Below are 25188 nucleotides of genomic sequence, written 5' to 3' on the forward strand. Positions count from 1 at the left end.
TGCCAAGCAAAATGGTGCCAGCTCTACTACTTACTTCTCCCATTACTGGGTTTCTTTGACATGCAAATTACCACTGGAGAGGTTTTATAGATTTTTCTGGTTTCCCCGTGCAATGTTCTCTTAATGGCACTGCAAAAATGATTTATATTACTAAGTCCAGCCCATGAAAAACCCGTTAGTTCAACAAGCAGCTATACAGCTATTGCTGTAACTCCTCACACACTTACTACAAACTTTGCACACCTACAGGTAAGTAAATGTACTTAACAACATGCAATATGCTAGGCAATATTAAGGGGCCCATTCACTAAGTTCGAGTGAAGGAATATTGGTAAAATAGTTCGAATTTCGAATGGTCGAATACGGCTACTTCGACCATCAAATGGGCTACTTCGACCTTCGACTACGACCTTCGACTTCGAATCGAACGATTCGAACTGAAAATCGTTCAACTATTCGACTATTCGATAATCGAAGTACTGTCTCTTTAAAAATGTCTTCGACCCCCTAGTTCGCCACCTAAAACCTACTGAGTCCAATGTTAGCCTATGGGGAAGGTCCCCATAGGCTTGCTAACACTTTTTGATCGAATAATAATCCTTCGATCGATGGATTAAAATCCTTCGAATTGTTCGGTTCGAAGGATTTAATCGTTTGATTGAACGATTATTCCTTCGATCGAAGGAATTGCGCAAAATCCTTCGACTTCGATATTCGAAGTCAAAGGATTTTAATTCGCCAGTTGAATATCGAGGGTTAATTAACCCTCGATATTCGACCCTTGATACATCTGCCCCTTAAAGTAAAAATACAAGACCTTGAAAAATTCTACATAGATCTCATATATATATATATATATATATATATATATATATATATATATATCCTGTCATGCAAACATCCAAAAGTTTAACCACATATGAAAACATTTAATTTTTCCCTGGATCAGTAATTGTGACAACCTTATTCCATTAAGAAAATACTGGTCACATAACATACAAATCTATTCAGAACTCATTAATATAGCTTAGGCGTGGAATTCAACATTGTATCATTTATAAATAATGATCTTATGTCATAGACATAACCCCTTGCATAAAGTGCTCCATTGTGAATTTCTTGTACTAATCTAATAATTATTCATATAAATAAATCATATTTAGGTCTCCCATGCTCCATTTTCCTATGATGTTGATTTATTTTTAACCCTGCATCCCAGCAAGAGTTTGCTGTTTGGATTCTAAAATGTTTTGGTTTAGCTTCAACTTTTTTTCCTTCAGACACGTGAAAGTTAGTCCATTTGTCTTATTTTGGTCTTCTTGACATTAAACTGGGTATTTTAAAAATGGGCAAGATTTTGTAAATGTTTGGTGATACTCTCCACATATATTTTTCCCCAATTTATTCTTGTGTTCTGCTTTTAATATATAAATACTAAACAGGCAGTGCTTCCTAACAATGCTCATTCCCAACGCGTTTTGACCATGAAGGTCTTTGTCGATGGCCTACTGTATTTTTTAAAGAGTTTCACTGGTGAAGATGAATTAGATGCTTTAGAAATGACTATGTTTTTTTTCCCAGGAATACAACTCTTTTGTATGTGTAATTCCCAAAAATTTGTGAGGACTGACATGTCTGAATCTGGGAGCTTTAATTATATTCCAAATTCCATATTTTTCTTATGAAACAAATATTTGTCAACTTTTCATAGTTTTAATCCATAAAACCAATAATCAAATTCTTATGGAATTCAAAAAACTATTTTTAAAAAGGTAAAATTATACTTTTGTTGTCTATTTTTGCTCTAGAAATTATACTAGAAAAGATGTCAATGGATGTCTGATACTTTCACAGAAACTTTTTGGTGTCCATAGGCAGCTAAAACCAATGAACAAGTTATCAAATACCCGCAGTTACTGCCAAAGTCTTTTGAAATGAATATTCTGATTTTATTTAAAAAAAAAAAAAAACATTTACATAAGTTATAAAAACAGCCTTTTCTGGAAGAAAATGACTACTGTTCGTATATTAGGTTTCATCTCAGATTCACAAATGTTGCATTAACAATTATATTGCACTGCCATTTTCTAGACTGAATGGCATCTGATATATATGATCCTTGCAAATGAAACAGCTAGTCATCAGCATTTATTACTTCAAATAAATCACCAGTTCCATAACTATATGCTTAAGACCCACTGCCTAAATATTTACTTAAAGTCCCCCATTATGGTAAGCCATATGGTATGCCACATATTACATTAGCCAATTCAAAAATGATACACTTAGGGGCAAATTTACTAAAGGGCAAAGTTACTAACGCTGGCGAAAATTTCTGTACTTCGCCGATTTACTAACGGGCGCAGGTGTAACTTCGCTAGCCAAGGGAGACTGACGCTGTCGCTCATTCGCTCTCAATCACCAGGCGAAGTTGCTCTCTGTCGAAGGGACGTAACTGCGCAAATTTACTGCTTTTAATGAACGTTACCTCTTGCGCCAGACTTGCCTTCGCCACATCAGACCAGGCGAAGTGCAATAGAGTAGATAGGACTTCCTCAAAATTTAGTTGAAAATTGTCACAAAGAACGCTGGCGTCTTTTTTCCTTTTTTCAGGGTGATAGGCTGCAAAAGAGTGTACATTTTTGGGGGGGTAACTGGCTTCCCCCCTACATTTCCTAACATATGGAACACAAACTATACACTGGGCTCATGTGTAGGGCAATATAACAACTCTATTTTCTTTTATTAAGCGTCTCTGGCTTGTGTAGTGTAATGTATTTGCTGCAACATATACGTCCATTTAACTTTAACTTCCCGCGATGTGCAAATTAGCAAACGCTAGCGCAACTTCACCTAGCTAGCGCAAATTTTCACCTGGCGAAGTGTTGCGCTGCCTGCGAAGCCGTCGCTGGCAAATTTTCGGTGCTTAGTAAATTTGCCCAATATAATTATTTACTCCCTGTAGTTCAGTGAGTGCTCCCATCAACATGCAGATGTTCCCTCTAAGCAAAATCCTTTATTTTATGCATAAATGGGGGAAACAGTATGACATGCCTCAGTAAATTCTAAATATTACATAAATTGCAGGTACGCTCTGTCTGCATTATATGAATAAATACTAGATTTTCTAACACAGCCTGTCCTTCTCTCTATTGATTATAATGTATTGCTGTACAATATCTCGTAAAGGCCCTTTAAAGCACTTACCCCAATACAGATATCAGCTTTACTAGCGTATACACAAATACATTCAAAAAGAATAGTATAGGTATGGGATCCATTATCCAGAAACCCATTATCCAGAAAGCTCTGAATTATGGAAATGTCGTCTCCCATAGACTCCATTTTATCCAAATAATCCAATGTTTTTTAAATTATTTATTTTTCTCTGTAACGATAAAACACTACCATCTACACGAGCCAAACTAAGATATAATTTATCCTTATGGGAAGCTAAACCAGCCTATTGGGTTTATTTAATGTTTACATGATTTTCTAGTAGAATTACGGTATGAAGATCCAAATCACAGAAAGATCCATTATCCGGATAGCCCCAGGTCCTAAGCATTCTGGATTACAGGTCCCATACCTGTACCACAAATTGGGAATTTAACTGCTAATATATATATATATAGGAAATAATGTGTCTGGAGTCCAGATTTTTCCAAATATTTGCCATAAGTGCAACAGACCACTACAGTACTTGCCTCAGGTGCACAATAAATAATTAAAAAAATACAAAAAACACAGATAAATTGTGAAAATTCCAGAATTTGTATTCAAAACAGCATGAACAGCTAACGTGATGTTTGGGTCCCTATCCCTGTATACGTAGTTTATCTGTATCTACATTTGCCTCCTGACAGATTTCTAATTTAATCGCAGGGGCCATTCTACTAATGTTCTGTAAAACTCTAAAAAATTTAGATTTATTAAGTGTAAAGACCACAAAAAATTCACCAAAGAAAATATTTTTTTTTCCGCTAGTATTTGTTTGAAAAACACATTTTTAGATGTTTCAAGTTTTTCGTATTTTTTAGCGCATTATTCAGCATTCATTTTCATTCTTTCTGTATATACTGAGATCTTTTGATAAATCACATGGCATTCATCATTTTAGAGAAAATTAGTGTATTCATGGTTCAAACAAAAACTCTAAAACCACTAAAATGAGACTGTTGATAAATGGGCCTCTAAGGACCTCCAAGGACCTCCTTGTTGCTCTACGTTTCTCCGATTATTCTTAATATACAGAATGTTTTTTCATATTTAGTGATGGGCGAATTTATTTGCCAGGCGTGAATTTGCCGCAAATATGCGCGATTCGACGCCGGTGAATAAATTCGTGAAACGGGCGTGAAAGTTCGCTGGCGACCAAAAAAAATGGAAGGCGGCGTCTGTTTTTTGGATGCCGGTGCATTTTCGCAAGCGAATGTGCGGCGGCGTCCAAAAAAAGGACACAGGCGTAAAAAAAAAAAACAGACGCCGGCGTCACAAACGGATGCGAATTTTTCGCCGTTTCACGAATTTCGTGGGAAATACGCAAATTCGCCCATCACTATTCATATTCAAGACCTTTTACCTCTTGTGGTTTGTGATAGCTAATAGATGTACATTTGCTTCCATTTTACTGCATTATTGTCTCATTTATACAGTCATAAGCCTTTAACTGTTTTGCATGATCTCCAAATGTTAAGTGATATAATGAAAGAATACTATTCCACAGATATCATACTACGTTTGTGAAGTTGTATTTGCATTTCTGCAAAAAAAACTATCCTCAGCATTCCACTTGCATTTTTAATTTTTTTAAACTAAATCAAATTATGCACACATCACTGGATTTAACATAAGAAAACCCAGCTTGTGTAAGCAATGTTATTTTTAGTGTCTTGTTGTAAAGAAGAATTGAAGGAATTAATCTAATGAACAACAGTTTTTATTTAAAAAAAAATACTGTATTTACCTCATTGTATACAAGAGAGTTCCATCATCTTGAATTCTTAACAGCTTATTTGGCATGGTCATGTTGTGGGCTATAGACTTCTTTCCATTATGGAAGAACGTGTCCGGAGTCCAAATTTTATTTGCCATAAGGTTGTTTAGTCGAAGGATATGCATTGGCCCTTTAAATCTCAGTCGTTCATCTTGCCAGTTTTGACGAAAAAAGACATCAATTGTATATTCCTATTTTTGAGAGAAAATGTGAGGTTATTCATGGATAGCCATTCAATTCAAAGTACGATACATCATTATCCTTTTATACAATAACACATTTCTCTGTGTGTGACTGGATACAGTAGTGCATTCCGGGAACATTTCCAGTACTGAACATTGAAATCCTTATTTGTCGTGATGAGTGAATCAGTCTCATTTCACTTGGCCAAAAAATTCTCAAAACTGCAAAACGGCAAAAATGAGCGAAATACATTGAAGTCAATGAACATTTTTTTCCCATACAAAATACATTGCTATAAATTTGCTTTGTTTCACTGTGCTTTTTCTTGCATGTTTTTTTTTGGCAATAGTGAAGCACACAATTTCACTGCAAATACATGTCTATATATTCAATACATGTCATGCCACACTATTTGTGTAAATGTTTATTGTGTAACCACGGTTTCATGTCCTGTTCTTCCTACAATAATCTCTTGAGGGCAGAAAACATATCCAAAATTCCAAAATGGTAGGCAAAGAACCTCCATTTATTCTGAAATAGTTAAAGGGGAACGATGAGCTTCTAGTGGATCATCATTTTCTCTGATGTCAGAGAAAACACCATGAGTGACACTAAACTGAAATAGTGAATTCAATGTTTTAACTTTGAAGTTAAGACATCACACAAGTCATTCTAGTTGTTTTCCAGGATTTCTACCATTGTTCTGATTTGGAATAATAGTAAGTGCTGGTGGAGAAACCATCTCCATATTTTAGTGTGTGGGGACATGAACCAAACTGCCCATGCTGTCTAACATTTACTTTAAAGGGGTACAGTACATGGGGTGCTTTTGAACCCCGCTGTTGCCTAGGGAAAAACAGCAATGTCTGCCTTCCGATAATATGAAATGGAAAATGCAGTGTACAAAATACTCATAAAACTATTTTTGCAGCAGAAATCTAATTTTCACTGCTGCATGTGCATCACTCAAGGTGCTTTTCATGTCATCGTATCAGGGTTTGAGACAAGGGAATTTTAGCTACCATACAAAACAATTTAGGGAAAATCTGTTCTTCCTATTCACAGAGAAGCACTTTAAATATACACCATATTTTAGCGAAGGTGCCTTCGCCTTACTGACTGAAGAAGCTAAACTCATTAGTGTAACGTTATCATAGAGATGGCAAGAAAGAGACATTTATGGTGAGTATGAGTTTAAGACAATTCATTCATTTGTAAAACATAAGGGGTCAATTTCATTTACTAAGTAGTGCAAGAGCACCACAATGCACAGTGCTGAAAAACCCAGGGAAGAAGTGCTCTCTGCAGTCATGTGCCCCATGTGCTCTTGCACTTCTGTCCCAGGTCTTAGTAAATGACCCAAATGTTTCCCAAATGAATGCACTGTGCAGAGTGCAGTGTCAGCAGGCAAAGGTCAGTCCTGTCCTTACACTTTGCTACCACCCCTGATTCTGATCATAATATATTTAAATGACACACAAGTTAGGGGATGGTGGAGGCATGGGGGATGCCTATGTGCCTTTCCACTGCCTGTCCCTCATGAATTCATTGCTGCCAAATGCAGACAGTGCTGTATTCATAAAGCTGGCCAATGATCTCTGAGCTACAAAACAGAGACCTCCGGCAATTTATTTATACTGAAAGGCAGTGTGTTAAGTGCAAGCAAATAGTCTACTGAGACCATTTTTTTTGCACTTTGCACAGTGTCTACCCAGTATAAACAACCCTTATAATTTACAGAAAAAAATTAAAGTTTTAGATATTTTCTGAGAAACAAGTAGTAACAAAGAGAAGCACAAACAGGAGATAAACATTGCAACAGGTACAGTAAAAAACTTCAGCCTGCCTGGGCTTACTCTTGTTTTATTTTGGTGAACATCCTCCCATCATTTTGTGCACAAAACAAAATTACTTTCATAGAGGAGTACTCTTATTTGCTTGTATTGTTATAACACAAAACCATTTAGAAGTCAATGCCCAGGTCACACAACCTTCACATATTCTATAGGATTAGCCATTCCCTCAGGACACAGCCCTATTTATGTATGATTTCTCATACAAACAATTCCATTTCTATAGCTTTTACTATTGATTTTCACCTGAAGCACACATACACTGAGGATGGCTATAGCAAATGCATACAGTATAGAAGCCCTCAGACTATTACTATCCAAGGTCTTTCAGTTCACTGCTTTGGACAAGATCTCCGTGATTTTCTTGTTTCCTGAAAAATCTATTGACAATTATTTATTTATAACCTTAATACCCATGGATTTGTTGACACATCAGGGATTTTGTTACATAAAATCTGTATTATATTTTCTGATCCCTCAGGGAAGATTCTCCTCTGTATCCTACATCATGACTTTCCCCTTTGATCCTTCTCAGTTGGGTGTGAGGGACTTTCTACTAACATTCTCATTCTATGAATACTTAAGTGTTTAACAATGATCTTGATTAGGTCCACAGTGCTGGACAAGACTTGCAATAAAATAAATGGTCCCACAGCTAGAGCTGACAATTTCGTAATTAGACCATCAAGAGTGGTACCAGTTGACCTAACTGACTATTTATTTAATGGGCTCAGTCATGAAGTATTTGACTCATTTGCCATAACAGAGGTAGTAGTGTGAATATGTCAAACTAATATGGTAGATGTTCAAAATGTTGTAGCTGTTTTCTGCTGTCAACTGCAAACCATACAGTATTTTCCCTTTATCCCAGTTATGTCAGGCCTTCATTGCCTGCAGTTGATTGGATATCCGTGTGTTGTGTGTAGGATTTGTGGATGCAAGTCAGTGAGTTAGAAGTTATATAAGCTTATTTTAGCAACATTTCACCTCTCAATGCCCCCAGATCTGCTCTACATTGATGTCACAGCCAGCCTACAACATCATCACTTTTTGTCTAGGGTGACATCACTTGTGGCTTTATTTTGATTAGTGGGTCGCTGAAGCACACCGACCTGTTTTAGTGAATGCAAAAGGTGATTGTATTGGCTCACTGTAGACTTTAAAACATGGCGATTTTCTATTTTATTTTTAGGAAACTCTACAGATGGTGCATTTGTACATAAAATGTACTTTAGGTAATGCAGGGACATTGCAATAATATTCAAGTCAAGTGCAGGGAATGTTGCAAAGTACTGCACTGCTCCATACTGGAGCATACCCTGATTAATATAGTGCTGCCTGTGTTTGACAGTGCTATATTCATGTGGGGGAGGTGATGAAAGGCACGCTGGCATCCGCTCTCCTGTCCCCACACCTGAAAGTCATTCAGAGACATAAGACAGAGAATGCCAACAGGTTTTTCATCCAGCATGAGGTACAGAGCACAGCCAGACCCGGAGCAAAGCTATTCTTTAAATGAGTACTAAGGGTCTCTTTTGCACCGGGTAGTGCTCTTGCATTTGAGTCCAGAGTCTACATAAATGACCCCAAATATATGAACTTGTAGCTCTTTTCTTTTTGCTCATTGCCGCATTATGATTCTTTTTAAATGTTGTAGCTTTTTAAGGATGTTACCATGGTTAAATCTTTGTCTGTGCACATCTAAAAATAAAGCTGAAAAATTATGCGGAACGAAAGAGAATGACTCACCATATCTGTATCAGAAACAGGACCAAAGCTTGTCACGTAGATATCAGTGTGGACTTCTGTTACTCGGTCTAAAAGAAGAGACCACCAGTTAAACACATAAATATATAAATTAAAATTCAGCAGTAGAGTTAATTGATTTTCATAAAATGATTACCTTTAAAAAGTACACCAGAAATAAAGGGATACTGCAAACATTTATTACATTTTTTTAAACCACATCCCTTTGTCTTACTCCTCCTACAAACTTCACATTGGAATTCATGAAAGCATTCTGAGCATTCATGGTAATCACCTGGACCCTATTGGTGAATGTGGGCATCAGCGTATTCTTGCTTAACAAATAGGATGTAGAATTTAGTGATACAATACATTTTACGTAAAGGTTTATTTATTTCTGGTGAAGGAGCACAAAACTAGGTTGGCTTTGTTTTAAGTACTGATGGTCCACCACTTCCTTGCCTGACCCATCTACTACTGTACAGTACAATACTAGTAGCCCCATTTATCAACACTCTCATTTTAGTGGTTTTAAAGGTTTTTGAAACCATGGATAAACTCATTTTCTCCAAAACCAGAATGCCACGTAATTTATCAAAAAATCGGAATATAAAAATATTAAAAAACAAAAATGCGGAATGATGCACTAAAAAAGATTAGAATAAACCTCTAAAACCTCTAGAATTCGAAGAACTAAATCTGTCATCCAGTACCAATCTAAATCTGTCATCCAAAACCAAACTAAATCTGTCTTCCACTACCAAACTAAATCTGTCATTCAGTACCAAACTATGTCTTTATTCCAGTACCAAACTATGTCTTTATTCCAGTACAAAACTAGGTCTTTATTCCAGTACCAAACTATATAGGTCACCCAGTACCAAACTAGGTCTTTATTCCAGTACCAAACAAGGTCTTTGTTCCATTACCAAACGAAATGTCTTCTACTACCAAAATAAATCTGAAATCCAGTACCAAACTATATCTATCTTCCACTACCAAACTAAATCTATCTTCCCCAACCAAACTAAGTCTTTATTCCAGTACCAAACTAAATCTGTCATCCAGTATCAAACTATATTTGTCTTCCACTACCAAACAAGGTCTTTATTCCATTACCAAACTATATCCGTCTTCCACAACCAAACTAAATCTATCTTCCACAACCAAACTATGTCTTTTATTCCAGTACCAAACTATGTCTTTATTCCAGTACTAAACTAGGTCTTTATTTCAGTACCAAACTAAATCTTTCATCCAGTACCAAACTATATAGGTCATCCATTACCAAACTAAATCCATCTTCCTCTACCAAACTAGGTCTATCTTCCAGAAAATATCTCTCTCATTCACTTTCTAAACCTCACAAAGAGTGTCAGATCTATTAGTGAGTGCAAATCATCACAGGTAATTACATATAAAGACTTACTTCACTGAACTACATGCCAAAGGATTAATAGGATTGGAAGGATTGTATTTCCCATAAGTAATCAATAAGGAAATTGAAGTCTCAATCTGACTTGTTACACTCGGTATTGATTCAAAACATGAGCATTTTCTTCAGCCCTAATAAGGGTTACTGAAATACATTTTGTTGGCCTGTTTCGTCAAGTTGGGTAAGTAAAGACTTGAGCTCCTGACTTGACTGAGATGAGCAAAATAAGAAGTGGCTGAGCTTTTCCTCTGTTTTAGTAGTTTGGAGATTGTTGATTATCATTAAATGTAAAGGCTAGACTAAGTCAATTTGTTTGCTACAACATTTGACTACAGCTGAGCATGCATGAACAGATTATTGGCTGAGCTGGCTATATACACAATAAACCAAGCTGACCAAACACAGGTTGGTCAGCTTCTCATATCATAGGATCATTTGGTTGAATCAAGGTGTTCATTTGGGTGATTATCCACTAGCATGTGGCACACATACATCTGCACCTTTTCTTCCAACTGAAGAGCATGATGGGTTTGTGACTGCAAGGCTTATACTGACAGAAAACATAATAGGGTTGTTTGCACTCATTATGGCAGATACATCAGTTAATTTTGCTCTCTGTGCATGTGGTCAATTCACATACAAGAAGAAGAGATGGCACACAACAGGGTAGAATATGTTTAGCACACGACTGGGAAAACTTTTTTTGATGAGTTTAAGTTTTCCCATATTTAGCTTTGACTTGACTAGTTACTTTCTATCCCTTGGACTAGTAATGCACTTAAATTACATTTTTAGTTCCTGATAGAAAAAAAGGTGCGTGTATTTTATTTCAATGGCGGGTTTACTAGGTGCTCTCTACCAGATGGGCTCTCTGGTTATGCCATACTGTTTCCTTTGCTGCGGTAAGATGAAAAAATCCAATGTAACAATGTCTTTAATGTCCAAATTATTCTCAGTAAGTGCACAGCTCTCCTGTACAATAATGGCCATTTTGGAATACACAACTATGTTTTATGTATCGGCAACTGCCCTTACTGTCCATATACAGTACTTATGATCCACATCCAGACTATCATTAATGAAATTACAACTGAAACGTGAAGATATTTAAGGATGCAAACCTTCCCTGGGTTTGTATTCCCTGTACAGAAAATAATCATAACCTGAATAATTGAATAAGCAGCATGAATGCACTTTACTTTCTCTGCAGAGGTAACGTTTGGGTAACAAGGTGGCCTTTCAGTGATCCTCAAATGTGAGGCTGCTTTCAATTTAAAAAGCACTGTCCTTAGGTATAGTTTGATGATCACATATCTTATAAATCCTCTACACAGTGATAGCAGTTTTAGCATTTCAGAATTTGATATTTTTTTTCAATGCACAAAAATAATAATTTTAATTGCTCAAATTTTTTTTGCTAGCCTGTATGGTATTCCACATTATGCTCACTATTCATAAAAAAACTGTGATCATTATTTTTATTTATCATAAACAATGTTTGTCAGTGTAGTGCTAGTAAACAGGTTTAAAAATGACTGGATAGATATAAAATAATTACTAACTACTAGAGACAGATTTATCATTCCCCCCACACACACATTTCCATGGTAATTGTGGCTGCCACAATTATGTATAAAGTGCTACTTATGCAAGAAACTCTGTACTGCAGAACAATAAATTAATAGAACAAAAAGGGGGTCATTGTAAATACAAATAAATACAAAGTACAGTTAAAATAAGGATTAAGAGCTTAGTGTCAAAGAGACAAGAGGATGGAGGCCTTGAACCATAGGGGTTACAAATAAATAGGAAGGTAACTTTAAGTATTAAATACTGCATTGGCACCAAATATAATTATAAGTGCAAAACTATAACAACAGGTATAGGAATTGTTATCCAGCAACCTGTTACCCAAAAACTCAGAATTACGGGAAGGCTGTCTCCCATAGACTTCATTATATCCAAATAATCCAAATGTTTAAAAATGATTTCCTTTTTCTCTGTAATAGTAAAACATTACCTTGTACTTGATTCACAATGAATGATTATTGGGTTTATGTAATGTTTAAGGTATGAAGATGCAAATTATGGACACATCCATTATCTGGAGAACCCTAGGTCCCGAGCCTTTTGGATAACAGGTCCCATACTTGCATAAGTACAAGCAGTGTTTATGGACACAAGTACTGCATCCATTTTTGCACAGTCACAACTACAGTTGTGGTTTTATGAAAGAGACATTTGTTTGAAACATGTTGTTAATAACATTATACTGCACAATAGTTTCTTCCTATAGTACCTATTTCCACACTATCCCTGTGAATCACATGTATTATTCAAGGAATGAGATACCAGGTACCTGCTGGTGTCAGACTGTGATTGACTCTCCAAAAACGTAATAAACATTTTGTACTATTCTCTCGATGTATACCTGGGGTCTAACAACTGCATACTTCTTAAAACCTCACTCAGAACTCAACTCTATCCATTGGCTCTGTGGGATACTAGCAAAGTGAGAAAGCAATTCAAAGGCTGTAAATTTAATCCTGCCAAAGCTGGTTTTGTCTTTCTAAAAAAAAAAGGAATTTAAGTGGGGAAGTGAGAAGATTTTGATGAAACAGTTTCAGAAACACCATTTGGATATTACCATGTCCGGCTAGGGTTTTAGATGAACTGAATAAACATATATTTAAAAGACAAAATGTGAGTCATGTCCAACTTGTTGGCTTCCAGCTGTTTTTGAAATACAACCATGCAACAAACAAGATGTGTTTGTTGAATATCCCTGCTGTATATTGCAGAATTCAACTAATCCACAGCCTACAAATGAGTACTGCTAGAAATGCTATATTTTATTTAGTGAATAAAGTACCCCCTCTTGTAAATTATAAGGATATTATAAGTTACCGAGGAGTTTCATGACCATATAAAACATGAGGCCGAAGGCGGAGTGTTTTTATAGAGGTCATGGAACTCCAAGGTAACTTCTAATATCCTCATATTTTGCAACTGGGGTACTTTATTTATTATAATACACAAGTTTCAGTGAGTCATGTGACAGAAATGACTTTAGAACTCACCGTTTATAAGGATATAATTTACAAGATATTCAAGGCTTTTGTGTATTATATACTAATAATAGTAATAATAGTTATAGTCCAGGCCACAGGAGATAACGTAGACCATGTTAGTTACTCTTTTGAGTGGCATTGACACTGCTCACATTTATGATGCTCTGTCATAGAATCTGTTGATTATTACAATACGTCACAAAATGCACTACTTTCTGAGCTGCCATGTAATGTGAATGTGAATTAGCCTTGTACCATGACTTTTACATTCTATACCCACAATATATTATGAGTCAGTCCCAAAGCTCAGGTAACTGACTGCAGCGCTGTTGTAAATCAGCAGAAAAGATTGGAAGTTACTGGGGGCATCCTTTTATTCAGCATTATTTATTGCTAGAGGGCTGTGGTCGCCTTGAGCAAGAACCCTAAAACATAATAGAGTTCATCAACGACCATAAGTGCAGTCAGCAATTACCTGAAACAGTTTTTTTATGCACAATTCAGAATTTTTGCATGATTCCAGCTTAATTGCCGTCACTAAGGGGAGATGTGCCTGAAATGGTTTTAGCCAACATGTCATAACTGACCCAGATCCGTTTGTTTTCATTATCGTTCGGTATAATTTCCAGACTGGGGGTCCAGTGGCCACTAGAGTTTCCATATCAGGACACTCCACACCCAGCCTGGCCCCAGCCCCCATCCCCAGTTGCAACCCCCTTGCACACGTACCTGTTTTTTATTATTATGGTGCGATCGGGGGGCAATCCCTACGATTACTGGCTTGGTGTCCTGCCAGCCCAGTCCAACCCTGCATGCAGGGGTGCTTTGCCAATGAGGCGAGTTGAGGCTGTCGCCTCAGGCGGCAGCACCCCACTAGGTACCAGGTGCAACTGTGCTGCAATTATTGAAAGCTGCTGTGAGCACCCTGGAACTACTGCCTGGTTTGGAGGTGATGGTAGGAGGAGGGCAGCAGTGCTAAGTGCAACAATATGGAAGCACATGTTGACCCAAGTATTTTTAATTAATGGGACTTTTTGCACAACTGTCTGTGGCCAAGCGCAACTTGGCAGCCATTGTGGACGTAGATGACTCCCTATGTGTAGCATTTCGCTATAAGTGGTCAGAATAATGTCCCTATAATACATGAGCATACACTTCCATATATACACATAAGAACACTGCTGCCTTTATTTCCCATACTACTCTGCATACAGGTGAATCTATGAAAGCATGTCTGAGTATAATGTGGAACACATTTTATTGTAACCTAGTAATGTGCTATTGATGAACAGCATGTTTTCCACAACAAAAGCCTGTGCTAAAACTGTTAGACTTTTATGACCACTTTGGTAAATGCTGTTATTGACAGTGGAAGTCGGGCCTAATACGTTTAAAACAATCAATGAGGCTTAAAAACCTAAACAGCAATGTAATCATGTTAATTCTCAAGTCAAATTCCTGGGCATCTATCTAAATAAGAACATCAACAAGATCTTTCATTATACATTGCTTGTTGCCATTGTCCGGATATTCTGTAGACTAGGGCAGCATGAAAGTGCAGCTATGGAATACATTAACCCTCACTTAGGCAATACCTTCTTCCTATTACCCCAGAAAAATGAATATACCCCCAGGTTGGGATGTAAATGGGCACAGCTTTATTTATATACAATTATAACCAATTAGGTTACAGAATGTTTTTTTCTGTAGAACCATCATTGTAAATTAACTTTTTGTATATGTCCACCATTTTTCTTGGAATATCTGCCAGCCAACACAGATGGGTAGCCTTCCGTGTCAGCCACATCCTGCAGAGACATGACGTAGGCATGTAAGAACAGACAACTGTAAACTGCACCCATCTCTCCAGAACCTGTGCCTGAGTAGACCATTGAGCATCATCAGCATCCTTCTGCTAAGCTGTGACTTTACAGAACTATAACTGGGAAATGAATTTGGAACAATTCTCCCTGCTAGCTTACAGATGTGAATGTCTCTTCCATGAAGAGGAGATCTGGTGTTGTGTAGAGATGGGCGAATAAATTCGCCTGGCACGAATTTCCCACGTATTCCCGCGTTTCCGGCGTAAATTTTCAATTTTCACAATTTTTTTGTGAAAACTTTCGAATTGCTCTATTTTTTTGTGAAAACTGTAGAATTTCACGATTTTTTCGTGAACTTTCCAATTTCATGATTCGCCCATCATGTTGTCCTTTTCAGTAAACAGATTTATCAAGGAACGAATTTCAAGGTGATGAGTTTTTTTAAACTCCCATCAACTCAAAATTCGAATAAAAAAAGACCAACTGAAATGAATAAAAAAAATATCGAATTTTTTAAACTTCGAGTGAATAGGCTGTATTCGATCATTCAAATCGAATACCGATCACATACAATCAAATTTGATACAAAGTATTTTCAAAAAATCTTAGATTTTTCAAAGTCCATCAAATGACTCCAAATGGGTTCTAGAAGGTCCCCATAGGCTAAAACAGCAATTTGGCAGGTTTTAGATAAAGAGACAGTACATGGTAAATTTTGAAATTCAAATTTTCAAATTCGAATCAAATTTGGACTGTTCCCTAGTCGAATTAGCTTGAAATTCTAATTTAAATATTTGATTTTTCAATTTGATCCTTGATAAACCTGCCCCTAAATGTTTTCTCTAGTTTTCTGAAAGGGGAATTCTTAATTTCTACAGTTTCAATCTACCAATATTCAGTCATGGAACAAACTTAATAACTGCCTACTTTTTATATTTGAATGCATGTAGCCCTTCCCTAGATGAGCAGTAAGCCAACACAAATGTAGGGGCCCCTACTGGGTAATCTGCCCTGCAGCTTTAAGGCCCTGACCTTTTTCTTAGAGTGATCTGCCAGGAGAGAATGACACTCCCCTGCTACACTGCTATATAGTGTGTGTAGGGAGTGGCCACTTCCTCTTTGGCCTGTGGATGGTGATCCAGCTGGGTGTGCTCAGGGGAGCCTGGGTACAGAAGGCCCAGAAAGGCCCATGTGCTTTGGAAGAAGAAGTCGGGGACCAGGTAACCCCGTGAATGAGAAATAGTTACACTAGGGCAGACTTGTCATAGTCTTTCTAGGAGAGAAAGGCAGAGAGGTGAGAGAGAAAGAGCAGCTGAAGCTCCAACAAGGATTTGCAGTAAGGGAGTAGCTTCCCAGAGGCTCTGTGTGTTGCCTCCAGTCAGGGACCTCAGTGAAGAGGGACTGTAGGGTAGAAGCTGCTTTCCTGACAACTTCCAGGAGGGAATGTGTGTAATACTGCAAATGCCTAATGGAGACCTTTCCTCTGTGAGAAATGCCTAATGCCTGCAGCTCTGTGTGAGTAAATGTTGCTATTGCCTCAGCTCCTGCGTGAGTACTAAACCTGTGGTCACTTGCCTCGTGCATAGTTAAATAAACCGTTTTCTGTTTTACTGCAAGAACCTCCTGGCGCCCCTCTTTTGTTGTGTGCACAGTAGCCTGGGGGATGTAGTTGCACTACACCATAGAGGGAACACTTCCACATGGCGAAGGCCCTGACCTTGTTGTGTGAGTCGCAGTGTAACCCATGCTTCTACTGCTAGCTGGACAGTTTAACTATTTGTGTGCTATGCAGCCCAAATAGGTGTTACACAAATATACACTGTACTAAAGGGATGACAAGCCTAATATTTTTTTGATAAGGTCATTTAATTTCACTTTTCGCTTCAGATTTTTTTATAATATATATATATATATATATATATATATATATATATATATATATATATATATATATATATATATATATATATATATATATATATATATATATATATATATATATATATATATATATTTGTATTCTTCATTTACTTTTTGTAAATTTCAATCTAAACTTCCTGTCCTTCAAGGATCACTCTCTTGGGTTAGACAAACAGCAGCAAGGTATATGTTCTTACAGTATTAAAGGAGTGAAACAATATCAACAATACACAGCTATATCTAGGCCATATCAACCACTATCAACAATATCTATGCCATAACCATGAATGCAAGAACATATAATTGCACAGTTGAGAGAAAGCACAGAAATATTAAAATAATAGTTGGGTGATTCACTATTTCATTTTTCCTGCATGCAGGGACATTAATTTCACAAGGGGTGCATATTTCTATGTATTTTTTTTTCTAGAATTAAATGGAAGAGTCTGTTATATTATTTTATTTTTGTGTTTACAAGTCACCTGCTGTTAAATCTTAATGCTTCCCCCTCTGGCTAATGTCTTCTGTGACTTCATTCTACACCTTTCTTTATCACATTCTTCTTAATCTTTTCAAATGAAAATCTAGGGCCTTGCCAACAAAACCTAAACCATTTGATCTATTTTGCCTTCAAAGACCCAATTTGACATCTTATCTGCCTGTGTATGGGGGCTTCCGATGGGTCTTCCAGATCGATATCTGGCTACGATATCGATCGGGAAGGTTTGATTTTTACCCGACCGACCGTCGGAGCCCCTTGGCTTATCATATAAATTAGTCAGGTCTATAAATTATGACACAGGAAGGAGATATAAAGATTTTTGTTAATAGAAATGGACTTCTCTGAAAGAAACATTTTTTCAATGTACAATAATGGTTTAGGTTTAGGCCAAGAAAACTGATCAAGTACATCCAAAGCAGTTGCTTGCTTGACATTTCTAGCATCAAACCCTGCCTTTCCCATTATAAATATCTAATACGCGTGCAGTGACTTTTACAAGAGCTCAGCTAATTCGTTCAGTGTTTTTTGAAAATCGTTTTCTTTTTCTCTGTAATAGTAAAACAGTAACTTGTACTTGATCCCAACTAAGATATAAATAATTCTTTCTGGAAACATTAATTAATGTTTAAATTATTTTCTAGTAGACTTAAGGTATCTGTTATCTGGAAAACCCCTGGTCCCAAGCATTCTGGATCATAGGTCCCATACCTGTACTTAGGGTCGGCATCACCGTGATGTCAGGGGCTTGGTATGGTGCGGCGATCGGCCGATCGTTGTGTCAATCATGGGGAATCCTGCCCGTTTTTCCTAATTTGGAAAACCGGGCAGGAACTTTTGACCCGGGCAGCCCTTCAAATTACCGGGCTGTCCAGGTCAAAACCAGACAGGTGGCAACCCTACTTGTACTTTAAAATCCATACCTAAAAAAGTTACACTTAGGTGGATTGTAGATTTAAAGGTCCACTACAGACTTTAAATATCCAACTTTTAATTGTTCTCATTCTGCCCACTCGTCTTGTTTTAGTTAGTTTGCAAAGACTGGCAAGCAAATGGACTGTGGGTTGTAGCACCGAATAAAACTTCTAAATAACTTTTTAATAAAAAAGGATCTGTGCTTTCTGCAGTCTCCCAACCCTTGTTAGCTTGAGTCTGTGGCAGTGCACTGATAGATAATAGGGTGTTAGGGAGCCCTGGCACAGCAAATGTGTTTATTATGGTAACACTTTTGCTTGTTGCTATGTTTAATGCATTATTAGCTACAGACCTCCCCATATCAATTTAGTATGAATGGAACTCTACATCCCTAAACAATATTCATGTTATTATTTATTTACATACAGTATCAAGCAGACTTGTTTTTATAAAAGAATATATCTTGTTGAGGCTGGGGTGACCATAGGACACTCAGGCTTGCTCTGGAATCTGTCCCAGCATGCCATATTAAAGGTATGGCTTCATTCACCATTCAAGGTCCTTAGAGGCCAGAGGTCTGCACTCAATGCCGGTATCGCATTTGTTATCCAGAATGCTCGGGACCTGTTTTTAGGATAATGGGTCTTTCTGTAATTTGGATCTCCGGTACCTTAAGTCAGCTAAAAATCATTTAACCATTAATTAAACCCTATAGCTTTGTTTTGCCTCCGATAAGGATTAATTATATCTTAGTTGGGATCAAGTAAAAGGTACTGTTTTATTATTTACAGAGAAAAATGTGAATTGTTTGATTGACATGGAGACTAACCAGCGAAAAGTCGTCAGCAACCACTTCGCACCCATCTCTACACTTCGCCAGGCATAAACTCGCTCTGACAACACATTCACTAAAATGTGGGGTTTCGTCATGGGCGCCAAATGCTGGCGACTTTTCGCAGGCGTTACTTCGGCAATGCGAGCAATTCAAAGCGAAGATGCGCTAGCATTAATTTCTGCCTAGCGCAAATTCGTTAGAGGTCTTGCGCTCCGGTTGATTTGCATACGACGGGAAATTTAAAGTTGAATGGATGTCTTTATGTTAAATGTTGCAGCAAATACATTACATTTCCACTGTTAATTACACATGTCCAGAGAACCTTAATAAAGACGTTAGAGTTGTTATAATTCCCTACACATGAGCCCACTGTAAAGTTAATGTTTTATATGTTAGAAAATGTATGGGGGAACTCGGTTACCCAAAAAAAGGACTTTTTCAGGCTATCAAAAAAAAAAGGAAAAGACGCCAGCGTTTTTTGAACTTTGATGCTTTTTCCACTCAGAATATAATGCAAGTAACAAAAGATTGAGGAAGATCTATTCACTCCAGTGCACTTCGCCTGGTCTGAGCTGGCAAAGACAAGTCTGGCGAAAGGGGTAACGTTTAGTAAAATCTTTGTGGAATTTGTGGAGTAACATCCACTTGACAGAGCGAATTGACGCCTGGCGATAGAGTGAGAATGAGCACTAGCGCCTATCTCTTTCGCTAGCGAATTATAGCCTGCATCCATTAGTAAATTGGCGATGTCCCTGCAGGCGGTAACGCTGACGAATTGTCGCCAGCATTCACCACTTCGCCGTTTAGTAAATCTGCCCCTATGGGAGATGGCCTTCCCATAATTCAAAACTTTCTGGATAATGAGTCTCCGGATACCAGATCCCATATCTGTATCAGAAATAAAATACTTCAGAGACTAAACATACTTGTAGACATGGCTCCAAATGGCAAGGAAATAGCATAGTTTCTACACAAATACCAAACCCTGAGAAAAATGCATGAACTGCTAAAATGAATAAAAACGGAATAAACATAAATGTTAAATCAATCAAATGAAATTAATTTACACAGAAAAAGACGCAGAAATCATGAGTCCACATTAAAGTGATCAGAGAAATAAATCCATAGGAACAGATGAAATGCACATGAGAAAAAAAATGATGAAATTCATGAAGCATATATAAAACATGTTTTGGACGGAGGCTCCTTATGTGTAATAAATGCATAAATAAATGATCCAAGTCATTCAGCCAATACATGCAAAGATAAAAGGCAATAATGCTCTGCGGGGAGTATGGCTTTAAGTGGCTGCTGTAGCCTCAGCTCTGTAGAAATGTAAATGGATTCTCTCATAAGAATATAATAATTCTGATTAAGAATTAAGCCAAAAATATAATACATTACTAGGTATGCCAGTCATCACACTACAGTAAGTCACTAGGTTGGAGCAGGGCCATTTTATTAGCAGGCCATAACTCGCTAGCCACATACCAAGTAATCTATTACTAACCTTAATACTACATACTACAGTTAGCCCCATAAATATTTGGACAGAGACAACTTTTTTCTAATTTTGGTTCTGTACATTACCACAATGAATCTTCAATAAAACAACTCAGATGCAGTTGAACTGCAGACTTTCAGCTTTAATTCAGTGGGTTGAACAAAAAGATTGCATAAAAATGTGAGGAACTAAAGCCTTTTTTTAACACAATCACTTTAGGGCTCACAAATTGGACAATTGACTCAAAGGCTATTTCATGGGCAGGTGTGGGCAATTACTTTGTTATAAAGCCCTGGAGTTAATTTGTGGGGGGGGGGGGGATGCTTGTATGTGGAAGATTTTGCTGTGAACAGACAACATGCGGTGAAACAAGCTGCAAAAACAGAAAAAACATCACAGAAATTGCTACAATATTAGGAGTGGCAAAATCTACATTTTGGTACATCCTGAGAAAGAAAGCCCTGGTGCACTCAGCAACGCAAAAAGAGCTGGATGTCCACAAAAGTGATGGATGATCACAGAATCCTTTCCATGGTGGAGAGAAACCCCTTCACAACAGCCAAACAAGTGAACAACACTCTCCAGGAGGTAGGTGTATCAATATCCAAGTTTACCATAAAGAGAAGACTGCATGAAAGTAAATACAGAGGGTGCACTGCAAGGTACAAGCCACTCATAAGCATCAAGAATAGAAAGGCTAGATTTGACTTTGCTAAAAAAACATCTAAAAAAGCCAGCACAGTTCTGGAAAATGTCTTTGGACAGATGAAACCAAGATCAACCTCTACCAGAATGATGGCAAGAAAAAAGTATGGAGAAGGCGTGGAACAGCTCATGATCCAAAGCATACCACATCTCTATAAAACATGGCGGAGGCAGTGTGATGGCTTGGGTGTGCATGGCTGCCAGTGGCACTGGGACACTAGTGTTTATCCATGATGTGACACAGGACAGAAGCAGCCAAATGAATTCTGAGGTGTTCAGAGACACTGTCTGCTCAAATCCAGCTAAATGCAGTCAAATTGATTGGGAGGAGTTTCATAATGACCCAAAACATACAGCCAAAGCAACCCAGGAGTTTATTAAAGCAAAGAAGTGGAATATTCTTGAATGGCCAAGTCAGTCACCTGATCTGAACCCAATTGAGCTGCAGTAAAGGCCTGGCAGAGCATTAAAAGGAGGAAACCCAGAATCTGGTGATGTCCATGAGTTCAAGACTTCAGGCTGTTTTCAACCAAGTATTAGAAATGAACATTTTAGTCAGTCTTTTTAATTTGTCCAATTACTTTTGAGCCCCTGAAATGAAGTGATTGTGTTAAAAAGGCTTTAGTTCCACATATTTTTAGTCAATTTTTTTGTTCAACCCACTGAATTAAAGCTGAAAGTCTGCAGTTCAACTGCATCTGAGTTGTTTTATTTAAAATTCATTGTGGTAATGTACAGAACCAGAATTAGAAAAAAGTTGTTGTAGTTTTCTCTGTCCAAATATTTATGGGCCTAACTGTATATCAGCAGTGAGGTGCCCACATGCCTGTTACTCTGTTCAGGTACCACAGGCACCAGTCATACCGCTCCTAAATCACCTTGGTCCCAGTGCAGCTCTCCATTTTCATACGGTTAAGGAAAGAATCAAGCAAATTGAAAGGTTCTTCACCAGATTCGCAAATCATGCAAAATCCATCCAAAGAGTTTGTTATATCCAAACTAATTTTCAACTTTTACAAGCAGCACGGAAAGATTTTAAATGATTCAAATCAGCATATCCATATTCCAAAACCCATCCATATGGTCTGTTGAAGCTATAGGTGGATGATGTGTGTGTGGGGGGGGGTTGAGTGATAATTGCACTTGCAGCTTTCCCAATTATAAACAAGGAAGGAAATCAGTTCTGGCCACAGGGAAAGTTTGACTGGCAAAACACGTTTGTGCTTTTTCCTCTCCCCTTTAACAAGTCCATTCATCTGTCTTCTTTTTCTGCTTCTTCCTGGTGCTTCTGTGCTTCCTCTGCCTTTAACACTTTCATTGGTCTCTCTTGATAAAACCCGGCTAACTATCTCCCCTCACTGCTTCAATTGATCTCAGTCCTACCTCATGTCCCAAATCCCATTTTCTGGTGTCTTACCCTTCCTGAACCAAACCCACCAGCACACCCTGGCCTCTCACAATAAAGTTAGTCCGGCGCTCAGTAACTGGGATTGGCACCCTCAATTAGCCATAAACATTACATTGAATAAACACGCAGGGCTTGTCCCGCTTGCATGGAGTCCGTAGTGCTGGTTTATCTTCTTTCTATTACCCTTCCTGAATCCATTAATCAACCTCTCTGCCTTTTTTGCCAATGTCTGCTGCTTGCAAGATTCATTAATACGACTTATTGGTTTGCAGACTGTTAGCCTGAATGTCTTATGACAAGTCTGAAAAGCTCATTTTTAAATCGTGAGCAAAGTGCAATTTTTCAGACATAAAATGGATTATTTTCTAAACCTCAAATGTTTTCTGATTGAGCTTTTTTTTCCTGTTGAGGTCCTGTATAAGTCAATGGGAGAGGCACTTATCTCAAATTTAAGTTATCGTGGTTTGCACTGGGTTTAGCCAGAAATTCGGAAAAAATGTGAGGTTTTCAGGCAAAAACCCGTAAAAATCAAGCGATTCTGAAAAAAAAGTCAGAAAAAACGGACGATTCTGGTTTTCAATCTATTTTATATAATAAATAAGGTCAAATCGGCCATGGGAGTTTGGTTGTGGTTTTTATGATAAAAGATGAGTTGGATTTTAGTAAATAACCCCCAAATTATCATATTTTCTCATAATGCAGTGTTTTTTCCCCGAATCCCAGTGTCTGTGTGACCACATGCTATGTTGCATTAACTAAAATTGCAAATGTGTGACAATGAACCCTAGCATTAGGGTAATTCACTTGGAGCAAGTCAGTAGCGCTGATTTATGCAACTTCCTAGGGGACATGTGGATATACTGACATGCTCCAAGTTACCCTTACATCAATATATGTATTGCATCAGAACAGGCTGCAAGTACAGTATGTGTAAGTGCAATGAGCAAATATGGGCAGAAGTACCTTGTGAAAATTTGTGTCCATTTTAGTGTGTCACACTTGCAGTTGAAAACTAATACCAGATAATTATAGGTGCTGCTAACTTAATTGATTATTCCCTTTGGCGTCTCTTATAATCATTCATGTTTAACAATTAGATAATTATGATTCAGACGCTCGCTAATTTATAATGTAGTTCAGGTGCAATTGCTTAATCTTGTATACAGTTTCGATATTGGGTCACTCATTGCTCTTCGTTGGTGGTCCGGGTGCTGCACCCAGATCCTGTAGCTTGGGGAAAACACGTTACACCACAGTTCCACTTTAGGCGCTCTCCGCGGAAGCGGTTTCAGAAGGTGATGGGCGCCAGGTGTTAATTCACCGTGAATTTCCGTGTTTTGCCGAAAATTGGCCGGCGTCCAAATATTTTTGACGCCGGTGACAATTCTGATGCCGGTGACAATTCCAATGCCTGCGACAATTCTAGGTGCCCATTTACTTTAGCGTTTTGCAAATTTTTTGCCGTTTCATGAACTTCGCAGGAAATTCGGAAAAAATTTCGGCGAATCGAAACAGGAGAAATTCGCCCATCACTAGTTTCAGATCGAACGAGCTTTATTTCACAGAAAGTATTCAAATGCCTTACACGTTTCGTTTGTGTCCACACGTAGTCATAGGTCGCAGTTGCACACTTGCAGTTGAACTGATTAATGAGCTTTGGATTGTTAACAGTAATGCTTCATTTTAGGAAGCTACAATAGCACGGCTTTCTATCAAAGACTTAGCAGCATGATTACACAAGGCTCATCATATTGATATATTGAATATTGACACCAAATGTACATTTCTCTCTAGGTCCACTGTGGTTCTGAACAACCCTTTGTCCCTGCATGTGTCGGATCTCTCTCTTTATAAATCTCATTTGGAAGAAAGCAGCCAAATCCTGTCAGGATACTAAAATTATAAAGCTCTGAATGTTCCACAGCAATAAAAATGTCTGGAGTGAATGATAGCAAAAACTAATCAGTCTTAAATTGTTTTGGTTTTTTTTTTCAAAATGAATAGCACAAAAACATGAACTGAGAGAAAGAGAGAGACAGACAGAAAGAGAAAAGAAATTAGCTGACCATGTGCAGTAATAGTGACTGGGTATAGGGGTATAGGGCAAATGCTGTAATATTGACTAGGAATTGGGCACAATATTTACTGAATATAGGAGTATATGCAGTAGTATTGACTAGGCATATGATCATTAGCCTTATGCATTAATATTATTAATTAGTACATTAGTATTAGGCATATGCAGTAATATTGGTTGGGTATAGGAGAGTTGGCCATATGCGGTAGTATCGATTG

General features: G+C 37.7%; 1 protein-coding gene across 1 annotated transcript in view; it reads right to left on the bottom strand.

The window, feature by feature from the left end:
* Positions 1-25188, bottom strand: part of gabra2.L (gamma-aminobutyric acid (GABA) A receptor, apha 2 L homeolog) — a 70637-nt gene that overhangs the window by 30355 nt on the left and 15094 nt on the right. The window contains exons 4-5 of the mRNA XM_018229559.2: positions 8782-8849; positions 4967-5187 (exon numbers count right to left, since the gene is read on the bottom strand). Of these exons, the coding sequence (XP_018085048.1) occupies positions 4967-5187; positions 8782-8849 (289 nt within the window). The remainder of the gene's footprint in view (positions 1-4966; positions 5188-8781; positions 8850-25188) is intronic.

Source organism: Xenopus laevis, chromosome 1L, assembly GCF_017654675.1.
Source record: "Xenopus laevis strain J_2021 chromosome 1L, Xenopus_laevis_v10.1, whole genome shotgun sequence".
NCBI classification, from domain to species: Eukaryota; Metazoa; Chordata; class Amphibia; order Anura; family Pipidae; genus Xenopus; species Xenopus laevis.